Source organism: Denticeps clupeoides, chromosome 1, assembly GCF_900700375.1.
Source record: "Denticeps clupeoides chromosome 1, fDenClu1.1, whole genome shotgun sequence".
In the NCBI taxonomy this organism is placed as follows: domain Eukaryota; kingdom Metazoa; phylum Chordata; class Actinopteri; order Clupeiformes; family Denticipitidae; genus Denticeps; species Denticeps clupeoides.
Genome location: NC_041707.1, coordinates 34,768,320 through 34,781,008, shown reverse-complemented (window position 1 = coordinate 34,781,008; position 12,689 = coordinate 34,768,320). Strand labels below are relative to the sequence as shown.

General features: G+C 38.8%; 1 protein-coding gene and 1 long non-coding RNA gene across 3 annotated transcripts; both read left to right on the top strand.

The window, feature by feature from the left end:
- Positions 1-1,667: 1,667 nt before the first annotated feature.
- Positions 1,668-7,209, top strand: LOC114802249 (uncharacterized). Its single transcript, XR_003751695.1, has 3 exons — positions 1,668-1,729; positions 6,729-6,833; positions 6,913-7,209. It is a non-coding gene; the product is annotated as an uncharacterized LOC114802249 (long non-coding RNA).
- A 1,166-nt stretch (positions 7,210-8,375) lies between these two features.
- On the top strand, positions 8,376-12,643 carry LOC114802232 (Fc receptor-like protein 6). Of its 2 annotated transcripts, none has more exons than XM_029000957.1 (8): positions 8,376-8,489; positions 8,747-8,782; positions 9,175-9,441; positions 9,541-9,828; positions 10,497-10,661; positions 10,738-10,840; positions 11,762-11,804; positions 12,368-12,643. In XM_029000957.1, the coding sequence occupies exons 1-7, from the start codon at positions 8,459-8,461 to the stop codon at positions 11,775-11,777; spliced, it is 906 nt and encodes a 301-aa protein (XP_028856790.1). In that variant the 5' UTR covers positions 8,376-8,458; the 3' UTR covers positions 11,778-11,804; positions 12,368-12,643. The 2 variants fall into 2 exon arrangements, with proteins under 2 accessions (XP_028856790.1, XP_028856782.1); XM_029000949.1 differs by having other exon boundaries at positions 10,416-10,661.
- The last annotated feature ends 46 nt before the right edge of the window (positions 12,644-12,689 follow it).

Below are 12,689 nucleotides of genomic sequence, written 5' to 3'. Positions count from 1 at the left end.
TGTCTGTCAGCATTTAAGGTACTTATTGTAAACATGCCATACTATATTGACTTATTTACAGTTGGCTTCTAATAGTTAAGATAGCAGCTCATGCATGGTTCCTGCTCAGGTCTGAATATTTTCCAGAAATACAAAAAAAAAATGTTTATTTGTTCAGCTATTTGAAGTAGATTTATAATGTCTGCATATATCAGTTGTGTCATCACAAGATCACAAAAAATTGTTTAACAATTTATATATTATATTGTTAATATAAAATTAAGTAATACAAACTAACAATAGTATAATTTAGCATTTAATAACTATTCTCTTTATTCAAATTCAGTATTGATGCTGCAAGGGATGATGGCACCCTTGGAAGACTGGTTAATGATGATCACATTAACCCCAACTGCAAAATGAAAAGAATCATGGTGGAAGGAAAGCCTCATTTGTGCCTTTTTGCCTTAAAAGACATAACACCTGGAGACGAGATTAGATATAATTATGGCGATGCTGATTGTCCTTGGAGGAATCAGGTAAGAATTGTAAAAGATATTTTGAAATCTGATATTTATATAAATTAAGATTTTAGTATTAATTAATTGTAATATTATGTTTGTTCATAAAGTTTTAACAATCAGAATAATTCACACATGCTCGCATCCATTTTACTGTTATTGGTTTACTGGGCTTTTCATATGTTTGCAGCCCTGGTCCTGCATTCGAATTCTGTAACAAATATTGAATCTAGAGAATTGTGGTTGTTTTGTTTATTTCACTGAAGATGCATCATCACTATACCTACTTAAGCATATTCTCTGCATCTGTATTTATTTAAAAATGCTTTTGCAACCTGACACTGTTCAGCTTTTTTATCTTTTACCAGTATTTGGGGACTTATTGGGGATTCCTTTGATAATTTCAGGAAGAAAGAAGTGGAATGGAAGGAGCCAGTAACTGTCCCAGGTCAGAAAACGCCTCTGAAAAGGATCTACATTACACCCAAAGTTCATTGGATAACTGCACCCTCAACAATCAGGTATAAAACTGCTGTTTAATTACCCGATATTATCCATACTTTTAGAATGAGAGTGTGCATTTTAAAGTTATGCAAACATAACTTTCATATTTGGTCTAATTGTTGGCTGTTTTGTTCATTCCAGGAGACAATAAGTGGTGTAGACAGAGCTAATATCTTCCCCAAATCAGATGGTACCTCTGAAGACATTCAGCATTCCACAGACTGTTCACAGGTTGAGACTTTCCACATTCAGGTATGATACTTCTTTTTAAAATGTAATTTTAATATAATATACGTTAAGTCCCCACACTGTGCAATGTGCATGATATATGTGAAGTCCCCATGAACTATTGTGTATCACAAATCTTTTTGAAAGATTCACAAGACTCAGGATGAGAAGTGCTGCACCTCCCCCACTATGTCCCCACATTGTCTTCTAAAATTAAATCTCTATACTAAGTCCACACACTACACCTATTTTGATCTATTAGGATTTTGTAACACATGTACAACTCTTAGTACATTTAAACATTGAAAATATGTAGTGTGATTGTAGAATGGCAACGTATCTTTTATGTTTGGTTTAATGGCTGACTGTTTTGTTCATTTTAGGAGACAATAAGTGGTACGAACCAAGCCAGTAACTGCCCCAAATCAGATGGTGCCTCTGAAGACAATCAGCATTGCACAGACAGTTCACAGCATGACAGTATCTTCCACATTCAGGTATGAAACTGCTCTTTTTTTATGTATTTTAATTACCATATACGTTAAGTCCCCACAATGTGCAATGTGCATGATATATGTGAAGTCCCCATGACGTATTGTGTATCACAAATGTTTATGAAAGATTCACAAGACTCAGGATGAGAAGTGCTGCACCTCCCCCACTATGTCCCCACATTGTCTTCTAAAAAAAAATTTCTACACTAAGTCCACACACTACACCTATTTTGATCTATTAGGATTTTGTAACAAAATTAATTATTTTAATGACATGTATAACTGTTAGTACATTTAAACATTGAAAATATGTAGTGTGGTTGTAGAATGGCAACATATCTTTTATGTTTGGTCTAATGGCTGACTGTTTTGTTCATTATAGGAGACAATAAAGGGTATGAACCAAGCCAGTAACTGCCCCAAATCAGATGGTGCCTCTGAAGACAATCAGCATTGCACAGACAGTCCACAGCATGACAGTATCTTCCACATTCAGGTATGAAACTGCTCTTTTTTATGTATTTTAATTACAATATACGTTAAGTCCCCACAATGTGCAATGTGCATGATATATGTGAAGTCCCCATAAAGTATTGTGTATCACAAATGTTTATGAAAGATTCACAAGACTCAGGATGAGAAGTGCTGCACCTCCCCCACAATGTCCCCACATTGTCTTCTAAAAAAAAAATCTCTACACTAAGTCCACACACTACACCTATTTTGATCTATTAGGATTTTGTAACAAAATTAATTTTTTTAATGACATGTATAACTGTTAGTACATTTAAAACATTGAAAATATGTAGTGTGGTTGTAGAATGGCAACATATCTTTTATGTTTGGTCTAATGGCTGACTGTTTTGTTCATTATAGGAGACAATAAAGGGTATGAACCAAGCCAGTAACTGCCCCAAATCAGATGGTGCCTCTGAAGACAATCAGCATTGCACAGACAGTCCACAGCATGACAGTATCTTCCACATTCAGGTATGAAACTGCTCTTTTTTATGTATTTTAATTACAATATACGTTAAGTCCCCACAATGTGCAATGTGCAAGATATATGTGAAGTCCCCATAAAGTATTGTGTATCACAAATGTTTATGAAAGATTCACAAGACTCAGGATGAGAAGTGCTGCACCTCCCCCACAATGTCCCCACATTGTCTTCTAAAAAAAAATCTCTACACTAAGTCCACACACTACACCTATTTTGATCTATTAGGATTTTGTAACAAAATAAATTATTTTAATGACATGTATAACTGTTAGTACATTTAAAACATTGAAAATATGTAGTGTGGTTGTAGAATGGCAACATATCTTTTATGTTTGGTCTAATGGCTGACTGTTTTGTTCATTATAGGAGACAATAAAGGGTATGAACCAAGCCAGTAACTGCCCCAAATCAGATGGTGCCTCTGAAGACAATCAGCATTGCACAGACAGTTCACAGCATGACAGTATCTTCCACATTCAGGTATGAAACTGCTCTTTTTTATGTATTTTAATTACAATATACGTTAAGTCCCCACAATGTGCAATGTGCATGATATATGTGAAGTCCCCATAAAGTATTGTGTATCACAAATGTTTATGAAAGATTCACAAGACTCAGGATGAGAGTGCTGCACCTCCCCCACTATGTCCCCGCATTGTCTTCTAAAAAAAAATCTCTACACTAAGTCCACACACTACACCTATTTTGATCTATTAGGATTTTGTAACAAAATTAATTATTTTAATGACATGTATAACTGTTAGTACGTTTAAACATTGAAAATATGTAGTGTGGTTGTAGAATGGCAACGTATCTTTTATGTTTGGTCTAATGGCTGACTGTTTTGTTCATTATAGGAGACAATAAAGGGTATGAACCAAGCCAGTAACTGCCCCAAATCAGATGGTGCCTCTGAAGACAATCAGCATTGCACAGACAGTTCACAGCATGACAGTATCTTCCACATTCAGGTATGAAACTGCTCTTTTTTTATGTATTTTAATTACCATATACGTTAAGTCCCCACAATGTGCACTGTGCATGATATATGTGAAGTCCCCATGACGTATTGTGTATCACAAATGTTTATGAAAGATTCACAAGACTCAGGATGAGAAGTGCTGCACCTCCCCCACTATGTCCCCACATTGTCTTCTAAAAAAACATTTCTACACTAAGTCCACACACTACACCTATTTTGATCTATTAGGATTTTGTAACAAAATTAATTATTTTAATGACATGTATAACTGTTAGTACATTTAAACATTGAAAATATGTAGTGTGGTTGTAGAATGGCAACATATCTTTTATGTTTGGTCTAATGGCTGACTGTTTTGTTCATTATAGGAGACAATAAAGGGTATGAACCAAGCCAGTAACTGCCCCAAATCAGATGGTGCCTCTGAAGACAATCAGCATTGCACAGACCGTCCACAGCATGACAGTATCTTCCACATTCAGGTATGAAACTGCTCTTTTTTATGTATTTTAATTACAATATACGTTAAGTCCCCACAATGTGCAATGTGCATGATATATGTGAAGTCCCCATAAAGTATTGTGTATCACAAATGTTTATGAAAGATTCACAAGACTCAGGATGAGAGTGCTGCACCTCCCCCACTATGTCCCCACATTGTCTTCTAAAAAAACATTTCTACACTAAGTCCACACACTACACCTATTTTGATCTATTAGGATTTTGTAACAAAATTAATTATTTTAATGACATGTATAACTGTTAGTACATTTAAACATTGAAAATATGTAGTGTGGTTGTAGAATGGCAACATATCTTTTATGTTTGGTCTAATGGCTGACTGTTTTGTTCATTATAGGAGACAATAAAGGGTATGAACCAAGCCAGTAACTGCCCCAAATCAGATGGTGCCTCTGAAGACAATCAGCATTGCACAGACCGTCCACAGCATGACAGTATCTTCCACATTCAGGTATGAAACTGCTCTTTTTTATGTATTTTAATTACAATATACGTTAAGTCCCCACAATGTGCAATGTGCATGATATATGTGAAGTCCCCATAAAGTATTGTGTATCACAAATGTTTATGAAAGATTCACAAGACTCAGGATGAGAGTGCTGCACCTCCCCCACTATGTCCCCACATTGTCTTCTAAAAAAATCTCTACACTAAGTCCACACACTACACCTATTTTGATAATGACATGTATAACTGTTAGTACATTTAAATTTTGAAATTATGTAGTGTGCTTGCAGAATGCAAACATTACTTTTACATTTGGTCAAATTGCAATCAGACAGTCAGAATTGCACTGCCAGTTCACAGGTTGAGAGTATCTTCCACATTCAGGTATGAAACTGTTCTTTTCAATGTATTTTTATCATAATATCGAATCTCGAATTCCGATCCGCCAAGGTGCAACTGAGCAAAGCACTGTCCCCACACACTTCTCCCCAGGCGCCTTTCATGGCTGCCTACTGCTCACCAAGGGTGATGGGTTAAAAGCAAAGGACACATTTAGTTGTGTGCACATGTGCTGTGTTGCAGTGTATCACAATGACAATCACTTCTCTTTTACTTAATAAACATTAAGTCCCTTCAATGTAAATATATGTGACATCCCTACAAAGTAGAATGTGCTTCACCACTATTGTTGAAAGGTTAATAAGACTCAACAAGTTTTGTGTACGTGCCTCAGCAGGTACCCATGTTGTCTTCTAAAATGAAGGCTTTAGTGAAATAGCTAAGAGACTCCATGGTAGCATGAAATGGAGTCTACAACTGACATAAGTGGCTCAGGTAGTGCAGCTCGTTCAGGATCAAATTCAAATTTTATTTGTCACATACACAGTCATACATGATATGATATGCAGTTTTAACAAAAGTGTTTAAGTGTTAGGATATGTTAGGAAGTGTTCAAGTGTTAGGTATATCAATGCAAGCTATGGCAAGAAGGTTTGTGTAGAGTCCAGAACATGAAGGCACTACCAGGAAACAGGCCAGTACATCAGAAGACATGGAGGAGGCAGTAGAAGGGCAACCCAGCAGCAGGACCGCTACCTCCACCTTTGTGCAAGGAGGAACAGGAGGACCTCTGCCAGAGCCCTGCAAAATGACCTCCAGCAGGCCTCTCTGCTCTGCTCAAATGGTCATAAACAGACTCCACAAGGGTGGTATGAGGGCCCGATGTCCATAGATTGGGGTTTTGCTTACAGCCCAACACTGTGCAGCATGTTTGGCATTTGCCAAAGAACAACAAGATTGGCAAATTCGCCACTGGCGCCCTGTGCTCTTCACAGATGAAACCAGGTTCACACAGAGCATATGTGACATGTGACAGTCTGGAGACGCCATGGAGAACATTCTGATGCCTGCAACATCCTCCAGCATGACCAGTGTGGCAGTGGGTCAGTAGTGGTGTGGGGTGGCATTTCTTTAGGGGGGCGCACAACCCTCCATGTTCTCGCCAGATGTAGCTTGACTGCCATTAACTACCGAGATGAGATCTTCAGACCCCATGTGCACATCTGGGACATCATATCTCGCTTCATCTACCAACACCACGTTGCATCACAGACTGTGCAGGAGTTGGCGGATTCTTTAGACCAGGTCTGGGAGGAGATCCCTCAGGAGACCATCCGTCACCTAAACAGGAGCATGTCCAGTCATTGTAGGGAGGTCATAGAGGCACGTGAAGGCCTCATTACTGGGCCTCATTTTTACTTATTTTAAGGACATTACATCAGCCCATAGTTTGTTTTGCCACTTTAATTTTGAGTGTGACTCCAAATCCAGAGCTTCATGGGTTGATAAATTTGATTTTCATCGATAATTTTTGTGTGATTTTGTAGTTAGCACATTCAACTATGTAAAGAAGTATTTAATAAGAATATTTCATTCATTCAGATGTAGGATGTCTTATTTCTGTGTTCCCTTAATTTGTGAGCAGTGTATTTTCTCCAAGAAAGAATCAAATCCTTAACAATTTTGAATGCATTTGTTTTGTGTTTAAGTGGCTCTTGATGTAGAACCACCCATAGATCCTTCTGCAAAAGAAGTCCAGAAATCTTCAATTGAACAAGCAACAGAAATAACAAGTACCACAACTACCATGAAAGGTACTGTTTGTTAAACTTCATAGAAAGCCTTTATGAACTTAAAAATCTCTGTTTTTTCTGATGTGCTTTGTTCATTCAGGTCGAAAGGTGGTAAAGAAAAAGAAATGGGACAGTGATGAAATGAATGCAGTTGAAAAGCATCTAAACAGGTTCATCAAAACTTGTACAGTGCCAGGAAAACAACAATGTGAGGCCTGTATAAATGCTGAACCTGTTGCCTTGAAAGACAGGGATTGGTTGTCTGTAAAGTTCTTTGTGAAGAACAAAATCACTACCCTTAAAAGAAGAATGTAAAGTCAGTTATTTTATTTTGTTTGGTATCTTATTTTCTGGTATTTTAGATTTCTGGTTATTACATTTGTTTTAAAAGGATCTTAGAATCTCTTTTTTTTTTTTTTTTGGAAATGGGTGCAATTCAGTAAAGTGTCTTTGAATCGAATGTAAATATGTACAGAATACTGTTCAGAATGCTACATAAAAATAGCAAAAAAAAATAAATATTTTATTCATGTTATTAAATTTTGATCTTTTCATTCATTATAGCTGCATCCCAGCTGTTTCGTCCCCATGTTGTTCACAAGTACCTACATCTTACAGTTAACCAGACAGTTCACTATGTGTGTCTGCTGGTCCTCACAAGTGATGTCTACCAGACAAGGTCCCCAGTTTGTAGGAAAATGTCACATTGCTTTATTAATGTATTTTCTATATTTTAAAGTGACAGTCATTTTTAAAGCCTCAAATGAAACATAAATCTATCTTTAGATTTTTCATAAAGCCTTTAGAAATGCACGTCCCCACGATGTGGCATCGTGCATGTAGTCCCCAAATTGCGGCTACACAAGTATGTGTGTGTGTGTGTGTGTGTGTGTGTGTGTGTGTGTGTGTGTGTGTGTGTGTGTGTGTGTGTGTGTATATATATATATATATATATATATATATATATATATATATATATATATGAGGGAGAACAGCTATGTAGATCTCCAAATCCCACAGGCTTAAATAAGGGGATGTAACAGGCCGTACCGGACACCCGTTACACTGTGAGGATCCCTGTCCATGCAACAGGGCAATAGGGAGGGAACCTAGAACTGGGAAGTGAGCAGTACAGGAATGGGACATACCAGGAAGTTGGTGGCCACACTTGACACCACACGCGGACACAGACATAAAGCTGGTTATATATATAAAAATTGTTTTTTACCTTTTTTTATATACATAACCAGCTTTATGTCTGTGTCCGCGTGTGGTGTCAAGTGTGGCCACCAACTTCCTGGTATGTCCCATTCCTGTACTGCTCACTTCCCAGTTCTAGGTTCCCTCCCTATTGCCCTGTTGCATGGACAGGGATCCTCACAGTGTAACGGGTGTCCGGTACGGCCTGTTACATCCCCTTATTTAAGCCTGTGGGATTTGGAGATCTACATAGCTGTTCTCCCTCATATATATATACAAAATGCAGCATACCAGCACCATGTACATGAGCCAGCGGATTCGAGCAAGTCACGGCCCTTTTATGAAAAACAGGAAGGAAAGTCAACGTGTTGCTCCATCCTGCCTCTCCTTTTCTCTGAGCCTGACACTTTCTGCAGACGTTAAGTTCCAGTCAGCAGGACAAAAGAATGGAGTTTACTGCACAACACCTGTTACTCTGTAAGTGCTCTGTGTGTGTGTGTGTGTGTGTGTGTGGGATGGGGGGGGGTTCTTCTTGGGAGATACGGATTGCTCCTCATAAGTGGGTACTGGAACAAAAATATCACAAAAAAGACAACCAATGTCATCTTTCACAACCAATGTCATGTTTCAGGAAATATCGTCATTATATATTTTTAAGCATTTTAATGGGCTTTTGTATTGTAAGCCTGTTTTTATCTCTTACTATGTGCTGAGTCTCTTTCTCTTGGTTTCAGTTCTTGGTTCAGTCGGCTGCTCTGGACTTTCACAAGGTGGGAGATTTGATATAGAATGTTCTCTCATTGGCTCTCTCATAATCACGTTCAAGACTTGCAGCTAATCAATATTTGTAACTGAGTGTGTTTCACATAGATTAGAAGGCTTGGTATCATTTTATTTTTCATTTTGCAATGACTATCGAGAAATGTCAGTAGTAGTTTTTACCTCTCAATTGCAAAGGCTTGTTTGTGTTCCATGTCATATAATGATGCGCCACTAGATGACACTAACTTGTGAATGAGGTCACAGCATGCATAATGTATTTTATATTTTAAAATATTTTTACTACATATTTAATTAAATGATTATATCTCCTTTCTGACAATGTGATTGGACAATGTCAAGTTTATCTGCACTCATGTCAAAGTTTACTGTGTGTCCACAGGTCTGCCTAAGGCCAGAGTTACTGTAAAGTCTCCACAGGATCCATTCTACCCAGGGGACACGGTCACTCTGAGGTGTGACATAACAGAGTACACAGACTGGGAGCAGTACCGCTGGTACAGGAACACTATAAAAATTCCCAATAAGACCAGTAAGATCATCACCATCTCCCTCCATTTTGGAAGTGGCCAATACAATTGTTATGGATGGAGAAGAGCTCAGCCACAGTTCAGCTATATCAGTGCCAGTATTCTAGTTCATTCCCAGGGTAAAGCTGAATCTTAACATGATAAAGACAATAATATCTACATAATTCTTAATCCCAAACCAATATTGTACCTGTGTGAAAAGTGTTTTTTCCCTACAGCCCCGCCCAGAGCTACACTGACTGTTGCTCCACAGAGTCCTGTGTGGACTGGAGATACAGTCACTCTGAGGTGTGAGGTTGCGTCTCTCACTGGCTGGAGATATAAGTGGTATAAAGGCAGATCTCAGACTGCAGTGTCTCAGTCTGACCGTTACAACAGAACTGGAGACACATTGACCATCAGAGGAGCTGCTGAGTCTGACCAGGATCAGTACTGGTGTCAGGGAGAGAGGGACACCAGACCCACATCCTCACTCATCAGTGCACATCTTACTCTCGCAGTAAAAGGTAAACCCACAGTGTCATAAGCCAGAGCAGAGAAGCTCTCTACAGGATCGCATGTGACTCTGAGCTGCAAGGTGGATTGGAGTTTTACTGGTACAGAGACACACAGTACTCAGCGTGATCTCCTATAACACCAGCTCTGTGAATGTCTCTGATGGAGGACAGTGCTGGTGCAGAGCCATCAGAGGCAGGCCAGTCTATCACACACACCACAGCAATGCACTCTGGGTAAAGGTGTTACAGCCCTGGTCTAGAGTCAGGCAGAAGGGGAAAGGGAAGCAGACACAAATGCACATAAGGTTAACAATTTATTACATATTACAAACAAACAGAAGAGACACACCCTCCACCACGGGACATCATAAAAGGTTACAGGTCAGTGTCCCCATCACAGCATAAGATTCAGTGTCGTACTTCAACTGCACTGTTTCCAGTGAAATAAAATACCCAGCTCAAAATACAGTTCATACATTTACCTCTTAGATCATGTAAAATCTTACCAAGGCTTACCTCAGTGTCCACAGTATCATCCACAGTGTGATCTGCCTGGGACAACCTTCCGCTTGGTCTCCATGTTCTCTGCTGCTCAGATGGTGATGTGGTCTTGGAGGGCCCTGCTCAGCCGCTGAAGGAAGGAGATAATTTGACCCTGCTCTGCATATATCGCACAGAACCCTCCGACCTCACAGCCGATTTCTATAAAGATGGAGTTCTGCTGCAGACCCGCTCTACAGGACAGATGACCATCCCTGTGGTCTCCAAGTCACACGAGGGCTTTTATCAGTGTAAACACAGAGAGATGGGAGAGTCTCTGGAGACCTGGTTCTCAGTGATCAGTAAGGCCAGCTTTACATAACGGTCAAATATCATTTAAAACACTTCAAAATCTGTTTTTCATTTCTCTCTCATTAGGTGCTGATGCCTTTTTTTCTGGACCGAAACTGTTTTCCACTGTCGCTGTTGTTGTGGTGTATGCGCTCCTGACAGTGGTAGCCGGTGTAAAATGCTACAGCGCGTAAGAAATTCTCCTTCATGCATTTTATATAAAAAAAAAAGTGAGAGAAATAATTCAATTATTTAAAAGATGGTAAATCTGGTAACCTACACTTATTAAGGGCAGTTTTTTTTACCTTTAGTCCTTGTAGTTGATATGTGGAAGCAGTGGTGGACAGTAACACAGTAAATGTTTAAGGCCACAGCATTTTTACACCACTAGATTATATGAAGTAGATAAAAATTGAACAAGTGCACAGCAAGATTGTATTAAACCTAAACTTTTAACAAATTAATGTTGAACCAAAAACTTTCCTGTTATAAAAGTCCCCTAAGTTGATAAAGAAACATAATAAATCACAATAATTTTACATCTGAAAGCAGTTTATTGGAGCAGTTCTAATTTTACATGAGAAAGATTTGGTTTTGATTGGTTGGGGCTGATTTGAGGGACCTAATCAATGTCATAAAGGTAATATTTTATGGCTGATCAGTGGATCTTACGGGCAAAGTTCACTTGACCTACAGAAACAGACATAAATGAGCAGTTTGTTTCCCAAAAGCCGTGCAAATGGGGTTTCTGAAGAAACGTTGTTAGATTATGATCACTGGCCTGAACTCTGCATCGCCGTGATAAGAAGGTCATCCTCCCTGTTTCCACTCGTACCGCGGTAATTTGTTTTTCCGCTATCATCTGTGTCCATCAGTCGTGCAACAAGCCTGCGCAGTACTGGTTAAACTGGGCCCTGCACATGATATGTATCTGTGTGAGCTCTTGCACTATGCCTGCGTCATGAAAGGATTATTAAAAAGAAGAAAGCGGAAGGAATACTGCCCACAAAATTCAGACACAGTTCAGGGTTTTTTTTTTTTGTCAAGTGATTCTGTTAAAAAAAAAATGTGTTTATAAAATATGTAATATAGATTTTTTTTTCCTTCACAGGAATATGTGCACATGAATCCATCAGACACCCTAAGCAGATGAGGTAATAATCATTCTATTTTTCTGTAAAATTATTAATAAATCATTAAGACAATTGTGGTCATTTGAACTTTGCTCTCAATGTCGATTATATATTTATATTTACATTATTTACATTTACATTTACAGCATTTATCAGACGCCCTTAACCAGAGCGACTTACAATCAGTAGTTACAGGGACAGTCCCCCCTGGAGCAACTTAGGGTTAAGTGTCTCGCTCAGGGACACAATGGTAGTAAGTGGGATTTGAACCTGGGTCTTCTGGTCCATAGGCGAGTGTGTTCCCCACTAGGCTACTACCACCCACATTATTAATCAGACGCCCTTATCCAAAGGGACATACAATCAGTAGTTACAGGGACAGTCCCCCTGGAGTGTCTTTCTCAGGGGACACATTCCCCTGTTGTTCAAGTGGGGTTTGAACCTGTGACTTTGTGGTCTCCTGATTTGTAGGATGTGTTACCCGCTAGGATATTAGGGAACCGTCAGGATTATAGATATTTAAATCACCAGTGGCCTTATAGAGTAGATTTTTTTTACTTTCGTGTGTTTTCTGCATTACACAGTGATCGTGCACTCGTTGGCAACAGAAGTCAGAACGGAACTCTTCAGGAAGCTGAACTGAGCCTAATTGTTGCTCTGAACAGTACAGTTCACAAGCATGTCACCAAATGAGATCTAATTCATTTTCATGGTTGTAAAAATTTTTTGTAAAAATTGCTTCTTAGATCATCACCAATTCCATTTCTTCTGCAGCCCGCCTACTGGATAACATACTAAAAAGCCTGTGCATCTGAAATATTTGTGTGTATATTTACAAATAAAATGTAATTTTCTCTTGATTCGGAATCTGTGTTTTTGGCCATACCGGTCCTGTGCTTGCATTTA